The 20,805-nt window shown below is 52.2% G+C and overlaps 3 protein-coding genes across 3 annotated transcripts; all 3 read left to right on the top strand.

Annotated features, from left to right (window-relative positions):
• Positions 1-1,448: 1,448 nt before the first annotated feature.
• Positions 1,449-4,296, top strand: C1qa (complement C1q A chain). Its single transcript, NM_001008515.1, is given in 3 exon segments — positions 1,449-1,478; positions 2,388-2,557; positions 3,495-4,296. Coding segments are annotated over 2 exon segments (738 nt in total). The 5' UTR covers positions 1,449-1,478; positions 2,388-2,394; the 3' UTR covers positions 4,070-4,296.
• A 2,877-nt stretch (positions 4,297-7,173) lies between these two features.
• On the top strand, positions 7,174-10,529 carry C1qc (complement C1q C chain). The gene is made up of 3 exons (NM_001008524.2): positions 7,174-7,222; positions 7,498-7,679; positions 9,695-10,529. The coding sequence occupies exons 2-3, from the start codon at positions 7,499-7,501 to the stop codon at positions 10,249-10,251; spliced, it is 738 nt and encodes a 245-aa protein (NP_001008524.1). The 5' UTR covers positions 7,174-7,222; position 7,498; the 3' UTR covers positions 10,252-10,529.
• A 3,047-nt stretch (positions 10,530-13,576) lies between these two features.
• Positions 13,577-19,145, top strand: C1qb (complement C1q B chain). The gene is given in 3 exon segments (NM_019262.2): positions 13,577-13,725; positions 16,954-17,155; positions 18,419-19,145. Coding segments are annotated over 2 exon segments (762 nt in total). The 5' UTR covers positions 13,577-13,725; positions 16,954-16,974; the 3' UTR covers positions 19,000-19,145.
• The last annotated feature ends 1,660 nt before the right edge of the window (positions 19,146-20,805 follow it).

Below are 20,805 nucleotides of genomic sequence, written 5' to 3'. Positions count from 1 at the left end.
AAGGGCTTGGCTATAGCTCAGCTGCTAGAATACTTACCTAGGATTTACGAAGCCCAGGGCTCGATGGCCAGCTCTGAATAAACCAAACATAGTGGGAGTACACCTGCAATCCCAGCACCCAGGAGGTAGAGACAGGAGGGTCAGGATGCCAAGGCTAGCCCAGGATACATAAGAACCTGCCTCAAGAAAAGAGGTAGGGATCAATGAGTAAAAGTGTTCACCTCACAAACCTGAGAATGTGGGAATGTAGGAGAGAACCAGCTCCTGAGAGCTGACCTCTGGCCTCCACACATACTCCGTGGCACACAAACCCACACTAACATGCATATACACAGAGAAATAGTAAATAAACTATCTTTAATGTTGATAAAATTTGGTGAATAAGTGGTTACCAGGTGCCCAGTGTTCTGCAGTAAAGAATCTGAGAGTAAGGCTGGGAGGGGAGGTGGTGGCTCATGCCTTTAATTCCAGCACTGAGGCAGAGGCAGAGGCAGAGGCAGAGGCAGAGGCAGAGGCAGAGGCAGAGGCAGAGGCAGAGGCAGAGGCAGAGGCAGAGGCAGAGGCAGAGGCAGAGGCAGAGGCAGAGGCAGAGGCAGAGGCAGAGGCAGAGGCAGAGGCAGAGGCAGAGGCAGAGAGGCAGAGGCAGAGGCAAGTGGATCTCTAAGTTTGAGACCAGCCTGGTCTACAGAGTGAGCTCCAGGACAGCCAGGGCTCCACAGAGAAACCCTGCCTCACAAAAAAGAAAGAAAGAAAGAAAGAAAAAAAGAAAGAAAGAAAGAAGAAAAGAAGGAAAGAAAGAAGAACGAAGAAAAAGAAAAAAGGAAAGGAAAAAGTGTGTGTGGGGGATGGGGGGGGGGCTGGAGAGATGGCTCAGAAGTTAAGAGCACTGGCTGCTCTTCCAGAGGTCCTGAGTTCAGTTCCCAGCAACATCTCACAACCATCTGTAATGTGATCTTTTTAAAAAAATGTAAGAAAGAAACTGAGAGCATAGAAATGTGGTGCCTTCCCAAAGGCAGGCTGCTAGGGTGCCTTAAAACCCATTGCTATGTACCTTCGACTTCCCAGTGGCCTGTTCTTTCAGTTCCCAGTGGCCTGTCCCTTCTCCTTTGAATTTTACAAGTACTTGGTCGTGAGCTCTTATGTCTTCCCTAATCATGAAAAAGGCCCCAGGTTTGAAGACTGAGTCCTTCTGCCCTGATAGTCTTTGCTTGTCTGGATCCTGAAGACCCTTCAAACCCCCATCTCTAGAGCCCTCTTCACAACCGTGGTTCCATAGGGCATCCCCCGTTCCAAACTTGCTGAGGTCTGCTTAAAATTTTCATGTGTGGTGTCTGGCCCTGGGGAAGTTCGGGGGTAGATTCCAAGAAGGGGAAGTGGATGTGAAACTTGGCAGCACCCCAGTGACACCCCTTTGCTGACGGGTGTCCTACCATCAGCAAAGGACTGGAACATCCAGTGCGAGCGGACCACGGAGGCAGGTGAGGCCAAGCCTGAGGGAGAGGGGGCTGGGAAACCAAGGTTAGCTGGATCACTCTGGACAACTGAGGCAGAGAGGGAAGAATACTCCTGCAAGCTAGTTCCCTTCAAGGATGGATGGGTTGGGGAACACTGATATAGGGCCCAGAGCTGGTGGGTAGAAGGACCCCCTCCTCTGGCCAGAGCTTGGGGAACAGTGAGAGGTAGCAACTGAGAATTGTGGTCCCTGCCTCAGAAACACAGAAAGCCAGAGAGCACATGGGGGAGCCAGAGCCCAGCAGCAGAGGGGTTTGCAGGGACAGTCAGCCCTCATATGGATGTGGAAAGGGGCTGAGGCTGCCGGAGAGCAGGCAGATGTTTGTGAAAGTCTGTGAGTGTGCATAGCTCGCCATCTGGGCCGGAGATTGTAATTAAAGCAGTGCTGACGCTTGGTAAATATTTGTTCAATGAGATCCATCATCCATGGGAGTGTGTGAGTCTGCGTGTCCAGAGAGTGGGGAGGTCTGTGTGGATGGAAGATCAAACACTGGGCAGGTGCAGGGAAAGAGGTAGTGTGGGATTTAGGGCTGGGGCTAGGACTAGGGTCAGGTCAGGGTCAAGGTCAGGGTCAGGATTAAGGTTGGAGCTAGGGCCTATAGACTACGGCTAGGATTAGGGTAGGGGCTGGGTGCTAGGGTTAAGGTCAGAGTAAGAGTCAGGGTTACAGCTATGGCTAGCGGTTAGGGTCAAGGTCATTGTTAGTGCTAGGATTAGTGACCTATGGTCAATACAGGTGCTGAGGACATGAATGGGCACCAAGGCCCCGAACTGGGTCACATAAGCTTGCATGTAGGACATGTGACATTTCATCGTGGGACAGACATGTGATTCTGACTGTCCAGCATGCCCGGGGTCCCTGTGTGTCTCTGCAGGAACATCATGGAGACCTCTCAGGGATGGCTGGTGGCTTGTGTGCTGGCCGTGACCCTGGTATGGACAGTGGCTGAAGATGTCTGCAGAGCACCCAACGGGAAGGACGGGGTTGCAGGAATTCCTGGCCGCCCAGGGAGGCCGGGTCTCAAAGGAGAGAGAGGGGAGCCAGGTAGGCGTTCTCTCAGGCTGGGGCGCTGGTCCTGCCATTCTGGAGGCAATAGTTTAGGGGGCCCTGGGAAGCAATGGTGCATTTGAGTTCCAGAAAGCCATTCCAGTGTGTAGTTCACTCTAGAACCTGAAGGCCTAGCCTCCTCTTGGACCCTGTCCCCAGCTTCAGACCTCTCTGCGACCCTTTCCTTCTTTGCCAAAACTCTTCCCTTCCTCCTCCAAAGACTAGGCCGCACAGAGAATGGATATGAATGGTCTAAAAAGGAGGTCCAAGATTCCAGAGTTTGGTTGACCTCAAACAAATTAAGGACGTCTCTGAGATTCCATTTCCTCCTCCGTAAAATCAAGGCAGAGCCTCGCCTGGTGCGTAGAGGAAGATCAGCCAATAGCAACTGTCCCTTGCATTTCCTTCCAGCCCTCTACTCCACCCCTGCTCTCTGGCCACTCTACCCTGTTAGAACACATGATCCTGAGGTGGACGAGAGGGGAGGAGTTATGACCTAGCCGGAAGAGAAGACCCTTGTCATCCTGAGCCTCCCAGTCTCCTGCAGGCCAAAAGGACCCTCATCAACATCCGTACTAATTTGCATACAGTTGTGCCATAAGATCCTAGATCTGAGAAAGGAGTTGGTGATCTAGGGGCATGTGAGGTGACAGCCATGGGCAGGACTCAATTGGGCGGTCAGAAAGTCGGCCCCACATTTCCTAGAAATGCAGGGTCAGCCACATGGCTGCATTTGCTTCGCTCGGTTTCATAGATGAAGCAGAGGCTCAGAGAGGTTGACATGCTTGCCCAAGGCCACACAGCCAGTCAGGCCAGTCAGACTCAGTCTCTTCAAAGCAAAGGCTGCTTCTGCGAGGACAAGCAGGCTCTGAACTCCTTACCCATGATGCCCCACCCCACTACCCATCCACCAATCTGCTCTCTTTCCACACAGGAGCTGCCGGCATCCGGACCGGTATCCGAGGTCTTAAAGGAGACATGGGGGAATCTGGGCCCCCTGGCAAACCCGGCAATGTGGGGTTCCCAGGGCCCACTGGGCCCCTGGGGAACAGCGGCCCCCAAGGGTTGAAAGGTGTGAAAGGCAATCCGGGCAATATCAGGGACCAGCCCCGGCCAGCTTTCTCAGCTATTCGGCAGAACCCACCGATGTATGGCAACGTGGTTGTCTTTGACAAGGTCCTCACCAACCAGGAGAATCCATACCAGAACCGCACAGGTCACTTCATCTGTGCGGTGCCCGGTTTCTATTACTTCACCTTCCAAGTGATCTCCAAGTGGGACCTTTGTCTGTCTATCGTGTCCTCCTCCCGGGGCCAGCCCAGGAATTCCCTTGGTTTCTGTGACACCAATAGCAAGGGGCTCTTCCAGGTGTTAGCAGGGGGCACTGTGCTTCAATTGCAACGAGGGGACGAGGTGTGGATTGAGAAGGACCCAGCAAAGGGCCGCATTTACCAGGGTACTGAAGCCGACAGCATCTTCAGTGGATTCCTCATTTTTCCCTCGGCCTGAGCTGGGTAGCTGCCCCACGTTCTGCCATCTCCTGCACTCCCTGTTGCGGGGCCCCACCCTGCATCCCTTCTCTCTGTACTCTGCAAAGTGAAGGGGCTGGGGTTTTAGCACTCTGGGGGAGGGGCTGGCTCCGAGGGCACTGAGAACTGATGTCTCTCTGCACACGGCCCAGTGGTTTCTTTAAGTACTTTCTGGAATAAATGACCCCATCTGTGTCTGTGGCTTGACTTGTCGTGGCCGATTCTTCTGGGCACTGAGCAGGAAGGGGGCTTGAGGGAAAGAATTGTCCACAGTGGTTGGGTGTGGGGTGAAAGCAATCAGCCAGGCTCCGGATGCCAGCCCCTGATAGCTGCTTAGTTTCCAAATCTGCTAAGTGGTGCCAGTAATGGAAGCTTGGGGAGGGGAGGGGGTTGCCGTGGCCAGGGCGTGAAAGCTGGAGACAGGGTCTATTGTTCTGTTTTGGTCAGTCTTGATAAGCAGGCTCCTGGGTGAGTGTTCTAACCATACCTCCCAGATGATTGATGGGATGCAGATTGAAGCAGGGACATCGAGCCCCAGGTCAGTACCTCAAGCAAGGAGCTGAGGTTGAAATCATTGGGCTATCTGACCAATACCCTCGCAGGCTTCCCAGCTATACCTGGGCAAAACCACACAGGTGCTTCTGCAGCCCAGTTCAGAGAGGGCAGACAAGTGGCTCAGGGACACCAGCAATCTTTCCCAGAGCTGGGTTTCCTGAGTGGTTTCCAGGAAGACATGGAGACTGGAATGCTTGCCAGCTGACTGCATAGCAGCCCTGGGGGGGGGTGGGAACAACTGAGGATCTCGGGTGCTGAAGTGTATCCCCACAATCACAGTCTCAAACACAATTACACACGGAGTCATACACACAGTTTCACAGCAATCAACATACACTGTCTCCTGCTCACACACTACCCTTGAGACTCACAATGGTCCCATGTTCCTGGGCTGAAGCTCACCCACTCCTCATCAAAAGATAGGCTCAGGGACTTCCTGTCAGAACACTATGTACAGCTTTGGAGGTATACACTAGTTACTTCTCCAAACACACATGCATACATGTACATGCACACACACACATACACACACACGTGTGTGCATGCACACATGTACACAGATGCATGCACACACATATACACACATGCACAAACACATGCACATGTGCACACATGCACAGGCACATAGGTGAACACAACACATGCATGTACACATGCACAAACATGCACATAGCTGCGCACACATATACACGTGCATGTACACATGTACATACACAGGCATGCACACTTGTAACAAATGTGCCTATCTCCACATGCACAGGAATGTGAAAGCCCATGTTTTCCCCTATATTAACCCCCATGTGTTCACAGCCCAGAGTTGGGAACTATTCCTTCTGTTCACTGGCTGGTGCACCTGGCTGGTTATCCCTGACCTGACCTGCACATACATTTTACATGCTCCATCATGCCCTGTCCCTGCAGCCAAGAGCCTCTGGGGTCAGGAGGAAGTGAGACACCAGGGAGAATAGACCCCCTCAATTCCAGGCCACCACATGACTCTCAGAGCTCCTTCTTGGTTTCTTGGTCCACTCTGTCCTCAGCACTTTCTAATGCCTGAATGCCTACCTCCACAGCCTGGGAAGGACATTGACTCTGAGGATCCTGTGTCCATAACCACAGAGTGCAAAACAGCCATCGAGGCTCCCTGAAGTAAGTTACCCTGCTGGAAGGTCTACATGTAAGCCAGGCCGTCTGGCCCCAAAGTGGAGGGGTCTTGTCACTTTGTGGGGATGTGCCTGACCCAGTAAATGGAGAATGTCGAACCTTTTCTCAACCTACATTCCAGCCACTCTGACCCCTTCACCTGCAAAACCCCATTCATTCCTCTGAGCCAGCAAGCTGAGCCTGACAGAGGTGGGTGTGGTGGACACGGCTGAGCATGGACCGAGCCTGCCACCTGCTGGAAGAGCTAGGCCAGGCACGGAGGCGCCCAAGAAGTGTGCGGGCTCCATTACTACCATCTCACAATACAGAGCCCACCGCACCTGCTCCTCCCAGCCCTGGGATGCCAGTGTGTTCTCACCCCACCCGTACCTTAGCCGAATAGTGTATCCTGGGCTACAAGGATAGGGAGGACTGGGAAAGCAAGATCCTGTGGGCTGCTCAGCTCCATACCCTGAATTGCTAGTGTGGGTCAGGTGTAGCATATGCAGGGTGTAGATAACCTGGCTTGGGTGTAGAATCCTCCCTAGTGCCCTACACAGGACCCCTCCCCCACCCAACCCCAAATCCAGTTAATAAGGCCCTCAAGCTGGGTTACTCTACTGCCCCAAACTTCCTTCATCCCATAAATTCACTCGAGGAGAGACAGGGAAGGGGCTGACCTGACCACCACAAGTCACAAAACCAGAGACAAAATAGAGGCAGAATGAAGAGGGTAGAAAAAGCATCAAGGTGGTGGAGGGTCTAGCAAAAGAAGAGGGGTCGCCGCTCATGTCCCGGCACGCCCACTGCCCACATCCAGTGGGGAAAATCAGTCTGCGGAGCAGTGACTGCATCTCCTGGTCAGAGAGTTGCCAGCAAGAAGGCTGTGTGGCTAGAGCAGCTGAGGCACCCGTGCAAACCAAGCTCGCCCTGGCACCCTTCGCTGGGCCTGGCAACTGGAATGGGTACTTGGGTGTTTCTAGAACAAGGCCCACCCACCAATTGACCACTGCACTGAGGCTTGTTTCTGGTGGTCACTCTTCTGGAAAAGGGCTGTAACTTCCTCTTCCCAGGGACAGCTGTGCCCTGGGCTCAGGTCTACACGCATGCACACACGCACGTGCACACACACACATCCTGGTGTTCCCAGGATGAAGGGACAGCAGGCACTTCCTCATTTAGACACACATGACCTAGGGCCAGGGAAGGAAGGGGTGGACAGAGGTGTCACTGTGGTCAGCCTGGCTCAGAACCTAAAAGAAAGTGTCAAGTCAGGGAAAATTTCTGGAAAGGGGATGTGGGATTAGGGTGCTGTGGGGGAGGGGAGGGGCCCCTGCTCTGGGCGGCTCTTCTCTGACCACTCTGAAACAGTGTCTTCCTGTCTGGGAGAACAGGACGTCTCTCTGATTAGGCCTGAAGTCCCCTACATGCTCAGGTGAGGCCGGGACCCTGCCGTAGTAGGAACGAGTTGCAATCCTCCCCCCCCCACCCCCACCCCAGGCTCCTTCCTGAACCATAGGGCCAGGAGTATCTTTGTTTGCCTGGGCCTTAGAAGAAACCCACTATCCATCTGTCCATCATCTGTCCAGTGGTCATCTGTGGATGGACGTGGTCTCCCCAGGGTGAAGGGCTGTGGAAGGGGATGGGTAATGAGGAGAGGGAGGGAGAACTCAGTACCAGCTCCTCCATTTCACCCCCGTTCCTCCTCAGGATGGTTGTAGGAACCAGCTGCCAGCCCCAGCATGGACTCTACCTGCTGCTGCTCCTTCTGGCCCTACCCCTCAGGAGCCAGGCCAACGCTGGCTGCTATGGGATCCCAGGGATGCCAGGCCTGCCGGGAACCCCTGGGAAGGATGGGCATGATGGACTTCAGGGGCCCAAGGGTGAGCCGGGTAAGTCGCTTGCCTGGGTAGAAGCTGGGGCAGGAAGTGCAGAGCCCTCTCCTTCTGCTGGTCCTCAGAGTCCAGACTTTAGCCTCCAGGCTGACTCTGGTGACCTTTCAGCATGTTTCCCTCATTTGCCTTGTCCTGAGGAGGGGAGTAAAAGGGAACCTTTGTCCCTGCGGGTAGGTAGCAGCCTGTTCACTCTGCAGGTGGACACTTAGGGAAGGTGACCCACACTGCTTCTGGTGCACCTACAGTAGGGTCAAAGCCAGGTCCACCACCTCCCTCTCTACCAACTTGCACACCTTTTTTTTAAACCCCTCCGTGCCTCAGTTTGACCATCTGTGAAATGGGTGCTGCAACCCCTGCTCCTCAGGGTGTCCCGGCTTTGAATAAGTTTGCATAGATGACAAAATTAAGCACCTGGCAGTTGCAATGGTCTCTGTCAATCAGGATGCAAGGGGCAGGGCAGTCAGGACTAGACCCAGGATGTTCTTTTTTTTTTTTTTTTTTTTTTTTTTTGGTTCTTTTTTTTCGGAGCTGGGGACCGAACCCAGGGCCTTGCGCTTCCTAGGTAAGCGCTCTACCACTGAGCTAAATCCCCAGCCCGACCCAGGATGTTCTTGTGAGTGTCCTGGTGTGAGGGACAGGCTGAAGAAAAGAGTGGGCAGCCAGGATTAGGTAGGAGAGGAGGGCAGGTGTTGCGACCCTTCTCTGAACGAGCGTGCTTCTCTGGGAGATCAGTGGCATCTGGGCGTAAGGGAGGCTAAGTAGTGCCAAGCAGAGCTCATAGGGACAGGGGATATGGCAGGGGACTAAGGGAGAGTGACCTTAAGAATGTCCATGTCCACACTGGCCTTTTCCTGCCAAGCCACCAAATGAAACCTTGAGACCCTGGAAGGAATTACTCACTTCAGTGAGCCCCCGCCCCCCTGGGCTGCACTTTAGGGAACCCTGTACCTAGGCTGGCAGAGGAGCATTCTGAGGCCCCCTGGCCACCAGGCTTGGCTCTGAGCACCCTGCACAAGTTCACCTCCCAGGGCTGATAAACCCTTAGAGACAGGATTTGCCTCTACTTGGCAAATGTCAAAACTGGGGTCCAGAGAGAGCAAGCGACTGTCTCAGAGTCACATTGTGACTCTTGCTCCATTGCCTCTCGCTGCCTCTTGGACCCCCTCTCCTGCTCTGTCCCCATGAGGAGGTTGAGGTGGCCCCTGACACTACAGCATTATGCTGCTCATGTGCTAAACCTGGGTTCAGCCTTCGTATGGAGGCTCAGAGAAGGAAACCACCTGCCTGCAGCCACACAGCCTGAAGGACAGATCTGTTGGGTCCTGAACCTACCCTCTCTTCTGGTTTTGTTTGTTTGTTTTGTTTTAGTTTTAGTTTTGGTTTTGTTGACATAGGGTCTCACTAGCAGTCTCACACCCTCAGTAATCCCCCTGCCCCTCAGCACACCTCTCCCGAGTGACAGGAGGCTCTGACTCCAGACTGTTTAGCCTGAGCCTAACAGGCCCACAGCTGTTGAGAGTTTCACAGAACAGATCTTCATAGATTTCTCACTCAGAGGGGACTGGCAAGGGTAGCAGTCCAGGAGGGCTTCCTGGAAGAGGAAGCAGGAGTTAAATATCAAAAGGTAAGTAGAGGGGCTGGGGATTTAGCTCAGTGGTAGAGCGCTTACCCACGAAGCGCAAGGCCCTGGGTTCGGTCCCCAGCTCCGGAAAAAAAAGAACCAAAAAAAAAAAAAAAAAGTAAGTAGAGTTCTTAAAAGGAAAAGAGAAACTCGAATCATCAGGCTGAGGCAAAATTAGACCCTTCTACCTCAGATTCTAAAAGTGATGGAATTCCAGGGATAGATCAAGCACAGGACTTACAGCAAGGTCCCCTCCCCCTCTTCCTGTTCCTTCCCTCCGGGCAGAGCTATCTGGGGAGTGTCACTACAGGTCACTGCCAGACACACTCGGGGTCCCTCTTCCTTTCTCCTGCCCCATCACTTCCTTCCTGTCTGCTCTCTCTCTCTCCAGGAATCCCAGCCATCCCTGGGACACAAGGACCCAAGGGTCAGAAGGGCGAGCCGGGTATGCCTGGCCATCGTGGGAAAAACGGCCCCATGGGGACCTCTGGGTCGCCAGGGGATCCAGGCCCCAGGGGTCCTCCCGGGGAGCCGGGTGAGGAGGGTCGATACAAACAGAAGCATCAGTCGGTGTTCACGGTCACCCGGCAGACCGCGCAGTACCCAGCGGCCAATGGCCTTGTCAAGTTCAATTCCGCCATCACCAATCCTCAGGGGGATTACAACACAAACACGGGGAAGTTCACCTGCAAAGTGCCCGGCCTCTACTACTTCGTCCACCACACATCCCAGACGGCCAACCTGTGCGTGCAGCTGCTCCTCAACAATGCCAAGGTGACCAGCTTCTGCGACCACATGTCCAACAGCAAGCAGGTCAGCTCAGGAGGAGTACTCCTGCGGCTGCAGAGGGGCGACGAGGTGTGGCTGGCCGTCAACGACTACAACGGCATGGTGGGCACTGAGGGCTCTGACAGCGTCTTCTCTGGTTTCCTACTGTTTCCTGACTAGAATGGCAGGCTGGGTCCAGCACCCGGACGCCCGCCTCGCTCCCTCTGCTTTCCCCATCCTCACTCAGACCTCTTCCTTCAGGAAGTCCACCCTGGTTCCTGACCCATCAGCCCTCTGTCTCCTCAGAGTTTCTCTGGGAATCACTGACTGGTTCCATTCCAGTGGCAGTTTATCGAGACCTTTATGAGACTATTTTTTTTTCAGGTGGGAAGAGAGAAAAATAAATAGATCACTAAATAAATATGCCTGGCCCAGATTTCTCACTAGAAGGCCTCAAACCTGGCGTGTGTCGTTTTGTATCTGTGGGTGTTTGGGCTGAGGGAAGGGATGATTTGGACTGAATGCATGAATGCTGAAGTGGGCAAGTTAAGGACTAAAAGCAGAAGAAATGAATGAGCCAATATAAACCCGTAGTAGTTAGTGTGTAAGTCCTTCTCGTGTGTCCAGGTGTTTAATATTCACATTCGTATTCTGAGATGAACGTGGGTACGTGGACAGCAGAGAGAGGCACCCCCATCTGTCTGCTGCACAGATTCCAGGCACCCCAGGAGGCTGTCTAAACATGGCTGCTTATATAAACTGTGTGGTTTGGGCTGAGAGTACTGATGGCAGGGACTGACCACTGCAACCTTCAGAGGACCGGGAAGTCCTGCTGTGGGTACCTGGGGACAGAAAACCCTTAAAGCGCAACTGTCAGGCAAGAGGGTGGCTCAGTGGTTACGAGTACTGGTCTTGGCGGAGGACTGGGATTTGGTAGCCAGCACTCCAGTCAGGCAGCCACTTGTCTGTGACTCCAGGAAATCTGATGTCCTCTTCCGGACTCCACAGGTGCCTGCCCTGGTTATGGAATAACACACACACACACACACACACACACACACACACAGAACCACACAGCCACACACACAGCCACGCGCACACACACACACACAGACACACACACACACACACACACACAGCCACAAACAGCCACACACACAGCCACACACAGCCACACACACAGCCACACACAGCCACAAACAGCCACACACACAGCCACACAGACACACACAGCCACAAACAGTCACACACACAGCCACACACTCAGCCACACACAGCCACACACACACACAGTCTCACACACACACACACACACACACACACACACACACACACACACACACACACACACACAGAGCCAGGGCTGAGGAACCCCGCCTGGAGCACCACATCTGGGCACTTGGCATGGCCAGCCTGGGTCACTGGTCACAGCATTCCCAGCTGTTCCTCCATCAGCCACTTAACAGGTCACTCAGCAATGCCCCGTGTGATAAATCTTTCTTCTCATTTTTCTTTGGTTTAAAAAAAAATCAATACAGTGCTTGAGTCTGCCATGCTGTCAGAGCCAAAGCCCGTACTCAGGAAACAACAAGGTTCGCTCGCCCAGGCCTTTCCTCCATAACTGTTTCCTTGTCCTCTCTATATCAAGAGGAACAGACCTTAGAACATGCCAGTCTGTTGGCCATGCTGAGGGATGGGTATTGAAAGGCGGGACAGGGCAGGAAGCAGGAAGACAGCCCATCTGCAGGAGACTTCTTTGGGCCCCAGACATTTTCCCACGTTAGGTGTCACCCCTCTCTCTCAGGATGTGAAGGAAGCAGTTCTGTGTTTCACTCAGAAGCCAAGGCCCAGCTCCTGGTCCCTGTGCATAGACCCTGCCTGTTCCAAGTCTGTCCCCTCTTCATATAGATGATACTGTGTCTGAGGGCACTTTCGCCCTGGACTTTGAGGGTCCCCTCCTTGCCTCACCAACAGCCCCAGGAGACAGGCTCCCCCATCTCTGATGTAGACCTGAGAGAACCCCACTAAGTACCATGCTTAAGCCTACATGGTTGGATAGCTGGAGTTCAAACTGTAGCAATTCCTCAGGAATCATCGAGACTCAGCCTCGGTCCCTCAGAAGGACCCGAGGCTGGTGATCACGATGTGTACCTGTAGTCCCAGTACTCGGGAGACAGACAGACAACAGGATTTTGAGTCTGAGGCCAATCTGAGTTAAAAAGAGAGAGACCAGGGGTTGGGGATTTAGCTCAGTGGTAGAGCGCTTGCCTAGCAAGCGCAAGGCCCTGAGTTCAGTCCCCAGCTCTGAAAAAAAAGAAAAAAAAAGAGAGACCCCCATCTCAAAGTCAAGTAAGTGATAGCTGGGTCCCCTGAGGACATGGCCCTTAGTTCTCTCTTCTCTTCCCTCTCATCCCTCTGAGTATCTACCCCAGAGCTGGGTGACACTTGACCACACATACAGCCACGAGCAGGTCTAGACCCTAGCCCCGGAGCTCTCTGGCTTCCGGGCCTGCCCTGGGGTATGGGTTCTAAAATTCCCTGGTTTTTCTATTGCATATACCTCAGAAACACTCAACTTTTAGTCCCAGCCTTCCACAAAGGGATGTCTATAGGACAGGACCCACTATTACCCCCTAAGGCCTTCTTCCCCAGACTATAGCTCACGGCACCTGTGCCACCCCCCAAAGGCTTGTTGGATGGTATCTCATGCCTCTGGACCTCAGTCTCCCTGAGTGTAAAACGAGGGACAGGGTGGACACCGTGACCTCCGAGGCCCTCTGCGGCTCTGCCTTGCTGTCAATCCACAGGCAACAGTCCCCTCTCTGTGGTTATTATTGTCAAGGGCTCTGAGCCCTGTTGGGAGTAGAAGGAGGTGGATGAATAAGTTATGAATACATTTAAAATTCATTATTAGATTATTTTCCAAAGACAGAGACGAGAGCAGAGGTGGGGAGAGGGAGGGCAGAGGAAGAGATAAGGGCCAGAAAGGGAGAGCCAAGGACATGAAACTCCATTAACCATTCACGAGTCGCGTGCTCTCGCTCGTTCTGGTTCTTCTCCATGAGAGCCACAGAGTGTACACACACACACACACCACGCACACACACACACACACACACACACACACACACACACACACTCACACATGGCTCCGTCACGCAGTGGGGAAAACTAGGGCTCCTATACTGGGATCATCTAGCTGGCAAGGTGCAGAGCTGTGGTAGAAATCAGGCCATAGATGGGCCTCTCTGCATCATGGAGGAACTCCCCTGTAGAAGTCATGTGCTCACAAGACCCTGGCAGGCAAGCAACCGGCTGGGGATAGTCCCCGAGGACAGGTTGTCCTCCCAACCTCCGCCCACCCAGGTGCTGAGTTGGCGAAATCAGGCTGGTCATAGTGGTCACTTACAGTAATTTCCTCGAGAAGCAGAAACAGGACCTGAAACTTCCTGATGGCAGCAGGATGAGGGGACAGAGGGGTGACAGAGAGGGGGTCAGCCTGTTGGGTTTTGGGAGGGGACAGCAAGGGAAGGTCCTTCCTGCCTCTAGGGACCCAGACTTCCGCTTTCTGCAGACAGCAGCAGGCTCTGGGCTCTGGGAATCCACTGCTGTCTGGCCTAGAAGCATCATAGAACACGAGGATTCCATACACAGGTAAGCAGGGTGGGGCAGGGAGAAGAGGGTTAACTCACCGACATAGCCCTTGCTTCCAACTAGGAACACTTGGACCAGTATTGGACTGAACTCTCAGAGCCCAAGCTCAGATCCACGGCACAGGCTCTCTAGAGGGAACTACGGTTGGAGGTGCATGTGGTTCCTTGGGCCCAGGGCATGGGTAGGCAGCCTATAATAGGACCCCCTAGGATCATGGTCTCAGGAACCATGGAGACCTAACCCAATGACCCTTCTGTTTCTTGCATGCTGGTCATCTTCAGCCAGTCTCAGAACCTCTCTGATCCCAGCATCCCTTCTGGAGAGAACATAGCCTTTTACGGGTGCAGTGAGCGCTGACACAGACCAAGCTTGATGCCCCTCAGGGTTTGAAAATGTCAGAGGTAAAGTTAGGATAAGAACCCATGCCTCATCTGTCCAGCGTCACACATCCTCGGCACCTGGGATTGGAGGACATGGTTGGTTTATCCTGAGTGAAAAAGCCGTAGCTGTAAAGGGCACATGCTACCCAAAAGATCTGAATCCTCCCAGTGCCACTGCATTTAATATCATGGACAGCCATGGAGGCCAAAAATGAACGTATCCAAGAGACCAGAGAGACGGGTGTACTCCTGCCTGAGGTCACGCAGCCAGACAGCAGCTGACGAGAGTTCAAAGCTAAGGTAGTCTGGCTCCAGGATAGAGAGAGAGAGGGAGAGAGGGAGAAAAGGAGAGAGGGAGAGAGGGAGAGAGGAGGAGAGAGGGGGAGAGAGGGGGACGCCATAATGGTGGACTGGCATAAGAGGTGGGTAATCCAACCAAGAGGACTGGAGGGACTCCCCAAATCTGAAAGGTGAGGCTCCCAATGCCGACCTCAGATCAATCAGCATTGCCCCCATCTTATAGAGCAGTAAACTGTGCCCAGAGAGAAGTCCTGTCTTAGCCCTACCCCTGAACAACTTGCTGGGTGATACTAGGAACTATTTTCAAACTGTCGAGCCTCAGTTTCCTCATCTGGGAGATGGGCAGTCCATCACAACCCACATCTCAGATGCTCATAGGGATCCAGTAGCAGGAGTAGCTCAGTCAAGACAAGAGCTCAGGGTTTCTTGTTCCCACCGGGGTTTCCATAGCTACGTGGGAGGAAGGCAGGGCACCCTTTGCTCTGTGCATGGGTGGGTAGCCTGGGAGAGCTTCCTGGAGGAAAGCCTTTGACCAAAGTCTTGGTAGGATGGCCACACAGCACAGCCTACACCATAAGCCTTCTCAATCCCCTGGGATAGGAAAGGGGCCGCACAGTTCCACTGCTGAGCCACCGGTCAGGTCCCCTAGGAACCTGAGAATATTCCGCCAGCAAAGGTGTCCTGGGATGTGGGTAAGGATGTCGACACCATTCCTTCCCATATGATCTGAGCAAGTGACATGGCCTCACTGAGCCTCGGAGTCCTCTCTGCAGCAGTAACCGTCCTCACTGTGGGTGCATTGAGTCCACACCCTGACTCAGCCATGAGAAGTGTGAAAAGAGAAGGCCAGAGACAGACCCAGCATCCATATCATGAGACGCCTCTGTGCTGAGCCTCTGTGGTCTGTCCTCTGTCCTACATCAGGACACACCATCTTCCCTCCTGCGACGCTCTATTTCTTTTCTTTTTAGGAAGCAAACTCTTTTTTTTTTTTTTTTTTTTTTTGGAGCTGGGGACCGAACCCAGGGCCTTGGGCTCCCTAGGCAAGCGCTCTACCGCTGAGCTAAATCCCCAACCCCCTTCTTTTCTTTTTAAAGAAACCTATTTTATTATTTGTTTAAAAATTAGATTTATGCTGGTGGTAGTGGCGGTAACAGCCTTTAATCCCAGCACTCAGGAGGCAGAGGTAGGTAGATCTATGAATTTGAGGCCAGCCTGGTCTACAGTGTGAATTCAAGGAGGGCCAATACTATGTAGAGAAACTCTTGTGTCAAAACAACAACAACAACAACAACAATAATAATAATATGTATTTATGTGTGTAAATATTTTGTCTACATACATGTATTGCATGCCTGGTGCCTGTAGAGGGCAGGAGTGGGCATCAGATCCCCCTGAACTGGAATTATAAATGGTTATGAACTGACTTATGGGTGTTGGGAATCAAACCCAGATCTTCTTCAAGAACAAGTGGGTTTTTTTTGTTGTTGTTGTTTTTGTTGTTTTTTTTTTTTACCCTCTGAGCCGTCTCTCTGGCCCCATATTTTTATTAGTTTAAATACATGTAGGTGTGTGTCTGCGTGTGAGTGTGTGCATGTGAGTGCAGACACCCAAGGAGCCCAGGGGTGTTGGATCCCCTAGAGCTGGAGTTACAGACATTTGTGAGCTGCCTCATGTGGGTACTGAGGACTGAACTCAGGTCCTCCAGAAGAGTAGCAAGTACTGGTAAGCTCTGAGGCATCGCTCCAGCTCCCCTCTCCCCTTTCTAGAACATTCTTTCCCCAGTCCTCACTGAACCTTCAGATCTCAGTCAAAACATTACTTGTCTCCTGTGGAGAAGACAGCTCATGTGAGATCAGCCCCTCCCAATCCCAGCTCAGCCCCCCTCCCTCAGAGCACCATTGCCCATCTACCAGAGCACCAATTCATCTTGTTCATCTCAGTGCATCCTTGTGCACTGTTTGACTGCTTCCTCCTAGCGCTAAGGACTGTGAGGGCCAAGACTATCTTTCCTTGTTGTCATGGAGTCCTCAGGGTCTAGTGTATGAAAGCCGAGCTGTATGGATGCTGCATATGTGGATGCAGGGATGAATGACTGGATAGATGGATGGATGGATGGATGGATGGATGGATGGATGGATGGATGGATGGATGGATGGACAGATGGATGGATGGACAGATGGATGGATGGATGGATGGATGGATGGATGGATGGATGGATGGACAAACAGATGAATGGATGACTGGAGATCTGTACCATGGTGGATAGACAGATGATTGAAGAGGTGTGTAGATAGATGATGGATGAATAGATGGGTAGATGGAGACCATATGAATAGTTGGAGAGATGGATAGATGGGTAGTTGATGGATGGGTGGGTGGATAAAGAGATGAATGGATAGGTGGATGGATGATTCTTTGGAATGATGGATGAATGGTTGTAGAGATGGGGACATGGATGGATAGATAGATGAATAAATGAAGGAATGGATTAATGACAGGTGGAAGCCACCATGGCAGTAACTTTCCACGTGTTCTCACCCTGTAGGAGGCCCCTGAAGCTGAGCTGATGAAGACACAGTGGAGTGAGATCTTGACACCCCTGTTGCTGCTGCTCCTGGGTTTGCTCCATGTCTCCTGGGCCCAAAGCAGCTGTACTGGGTCCCCTGGCATCCCTGGGGTCCCTGGCATCCCTGGGGTCCCTGGCTCTGATGGCAAACCAGGCACTCCAGGGATAAAAGGAGAGAAAGGTACTGTACACTTTGGGGACACACAAATGTTGCTGGCCATGACCCTCATCTTATATCTCCTGAGTCATAATCCCTTGCCTTAGAGATTGCAAGAGAAATTGAGTCTCCAATACATTTCCAGAAAGGGCTTTTAATTGTCCTTTTGCAGACAGGGGAAGTGTGTGGGAAGGAAACCCAGTCAGCAGTGGGGCTCATACCAAACAAGGGGTCCTGTCCTCCTCCCCCATGCTAGAAGGGAGAACACTCCTCAGGGCCTCAGTCCTGAACTCATCATGACCTCCAGAGAAAGCAGCTGCCCTCATCTGTAGGTAAGGGCAGGTGTGGGCTTGGGAGTCCGCTTGCTATGAAGCTCCCTCTGTAATTCAGGGGCTGTGAGCCAGCCTCTCTGCTAGCCCCTCATCTCTTAGAAGCCCACTAAATCCTCACCTTACCTCAAAAAAACAATCATCCCCATTTTATAGATGAGGAAGCTGAGGCCCAGAGTCAATGCCTCATTGTGTCTCAGTGACACAACTAAAAATAGCAGGCATTACATGGGATGCATGCCTGTGTCTTTAGATCTGTGATTTACAACCTATGGGTCGTGACCCTGTTGGGAGTCACATATTAGATATCTTGTATATCCTATGTTTACAACCCATAGAAGTAGAAAAATTATAGTTACAAAGTAACAACAAAATGATTTTATGGTTGGGGTCACCACAACATGAGGAACTATATTAAAGGGTCGCAGCATTAGGAAGGTTGAGAACCACTGCTCTAGAGTGTACTCTTAGCACCGTGCTCTGGTTTTCTACCAGAATATTTCTTCTGTCTTATGGTGATGGGACCATGACTGCTTAGAGGAATAGTGTGAGAGAAATTCTACCAGCCACAACTAGGTGAGCCAGAAGTGTGCTGTGATCGATTAAGGATGTCTGCCATGGGCGAGGGAAGGGAAAGGATAGCATGTGTGCTATGAATTCATTGCCCTTACTTCAGGCTTAAGCTTGACAAAGGCATGTGTGCTGACCAAGATCAGGGGTCACATGGCTCCATGGGGGTGCCACTCACTCACACCCTGGGCTGTTCCTCATGACTGTCCACAGAGTTAAATCCCTGGAGTGGAAGGAGACTAGGAGGCTCTATTGGCACCCCCACTATTTTATAGTTCGACAGTTGAACACAGAGAGGCACAAGAAGCCATCTGAAGTCCACCCCATTCTCTTCCTTTTGTCACAGTGATCTTTAGTCTCCTCTTTTCTCTTGATTCTGTTTCTCCAGGGCTCCCCGGACTGGCTGGAGACCATGGTGAGTTAGGAGAGAAAGGGGATGCAGGGATCCCTGGGATCCCAGGCAAAGTTGGCCCCAAGGGTCCCGTCGGCCCTAAGGGTGCTCCAGGCCCCCCTGGACCCCGCGGTCCCAAAGGTGACTCTGGAGACTACAAGGCTACCCAGAAAGTAGCCTTCTCTGCCCTGAGGACGGTCAACAGCGCCCTGCGACCAAACCAGGCCATTCGCTTCGAAAAGGTGATCACCAATGTTAATGATAACTACGAGCCGCGCAGTGGCAAGTTCACCTGCAAGGTACCTGGCCTCTACTACTTCACCTACCACGCCAGTTCCCGCGGGAATCTGTGTGTGAACATCGTGCGCGGCCGCGACCGAGACCGCATGCAGAAAGTTCTCACCTTCTGCGACTATGCCCAAAACACCTTCCAGGTCACCACGGGTGGGGTAGTCTTGAAGCTGGAGCAGGAAGAGGTTGTTCACCTGCAGGCCACAGACAAGAACTCCCTGCTGGGCGTCGAGGGAGCCAATAGCATCTTCACTGGCTTTCTGCTTTTCCCTGACATGGATGTATGATCACGGGGTCAAATCACTCCTATCCAAAACCTCCTCCCTGCCAGTAATCCTCCCTGGACCCCTGACACTGCCCTTTGACTGCCCAAAGCCCTGACCAGAGCCCTGTAGATGTTACAGAATGGGTAAATAAACTCTTCAAGGCCAAGGACCATGGTGTAACCTGAGTCTTAGTCCCAGTACTTGATAGGAGGTCTGAGAAGTGTTAGTCAATGAATGAATGAATGAATGAATGAATGAATGTTCACAGGCTGGGAGATGGCTCAGTCAGTAAAGTACTTAACCTTGCAAGCATGAGGATCTGAGTTCAATCCCTAGCACCCACATAAAGATGCTGAGCACAGTAGAGTACACGTGTATTCCCAGCACTGGGGAAGCAGAGACAGGGGGATGGATCTCTGGGGTTTACTGGCCAGTCGGTGGAGGAAATTGGTGAGTACGATCCTGAATGCACTTCTGTACACCACGTGTGTGACTGGTGCCCTCTGAAGTCAGAAGAGGACATGAGATCACCTATAACTGGCGTCAGGAATCATTGAACCACTATACGGTGGCTAGGAACTGAAATCAGGTCCTCTGGAAGACCAACCAGTGCTCTTAACTGCTGAGCCATCTCTCCTGCCCAGGACTTATTTTACTCTTAAAACAATGTATACATGTGTGTCTATGTAATGATAATGGACACATATGAGTCTAGAAAAGGACCTCAGATCCCTGGATTGATGGATAGTTGGGAGCCATTAGCTTGTGTGCTGGGAATTGACTTTAGGTCCTATGCAAGAGGGGGCATGTACCTTTAATTGCTTTGGTTTTTTGGTTTTTTGTTTGTTTGTTTGTTTGTTTGTTTTGGGGGGCAGGATCTCACCTTACAGCCCAGGCTGGCCTCAGACTCACAGCAATCTCTGCTGAGATTACAGGTGTACACCACGATGCCCGGTTGCTCCCAGACTCTGAAATGTTTCTGCAGAGAGCCGCTGGCTTCAAGGCTGGACAGGCCGGCTTTAGTCTCACGGCCACCAGGGGGGAGTAGACACCAGGAGAAGGATGGCCTGCCCAGGACTGATGCCAGGTGGCACCTGGCAGCTTCCTCTCCTTCCTTCACTCCCCAGTCTTCGGGTGATCTGTGACCTTCTAGGATGGAGTACTAGTTACTAGTCAGTTTTGAAGATCCAGGCTCACAGAGTCAGGGTCCCCATATGTGGCTCCCATCAGTCTCACCTTCACAGAGGACTTGTTAGGAATTTTAAATCTCAGCCCCCACCAGCTAAAGCAGGAACTCCGAAAGCAAACTGCTTGAACGGGTCACCCATGGGTAGGTGGACAGGAGGCTGAGAAACGCCACTGTAGACACTAGCGGCAGAACTCAGTGGTAGAGCATACACCCAGCCTGGAAAGGGCTGTGTTCTTTCCCCAGCATACACTAACGAATAAGTCCTGGAGAATCAGCACTCCAGACAAGGGGCTGCCAAACTATTTCTGTATAGAAACAAACAGAAGGGCCGAGATGTAGCTCAGATGACAGAGCATTTGTCAAGTGTAAATAAAAGCCAAAACTTGGGCTGGAGAGATGGCTCAGGGGTTAAGAACACTGACCGCTATTCCAGAAGTCCTGAGTTCAAATTTCAGCAACCACATGGTGGCTCACAACCACCTGTAATGGGATCTGAGGCCCTCTTCTTGTGCATCTGAAGACAGCTATAGTGTACAAATAATAAATAAATCTTTTTTTTAAATATCTAAGAACTTGAACCCCAGTACTGCATGTAACAGTCAGCATTGTCAACTAGACACAACCTATAATCCCCTAGA

This window comes from Rattus norvegicus, chromosome 5, assembly GCF_021556685.1.
Source record: "Rattus norvegicus strain SHRSP/BbbUtx chromosome 5, alternate assembly SHRSP_T2T, whole genome shotgun sequence".
Classification (NCBI taxonomy): Eukaryota; Metazoa; Chordata; class Mammalia; order Rodentia; family Muridae; genus Rattus; species Rattus norvegicus.
This window is presented reverse-complemented; position numbering and strand designations above follow the sequence as displayed.

What these genes read in the sequence shown, in the direction of transcription:
- C1qc (NM_001008524.2), top strand. Translation starts at nt 7,499, where the DNA reads ATGGTTGTAGGAACCAGCTGCCAGCCCCAGCATGGACTCTACCTGCTG. An exon ending in GGGGCCCAAGGGTGAGCCGG is followed by an intron (nt 7,680 to 9,694) that starts GTAAGTCGCTTG and finishes CTCTCTCTCCAG; the next exon opens with GAATCCCAGCCATCCCTGGG.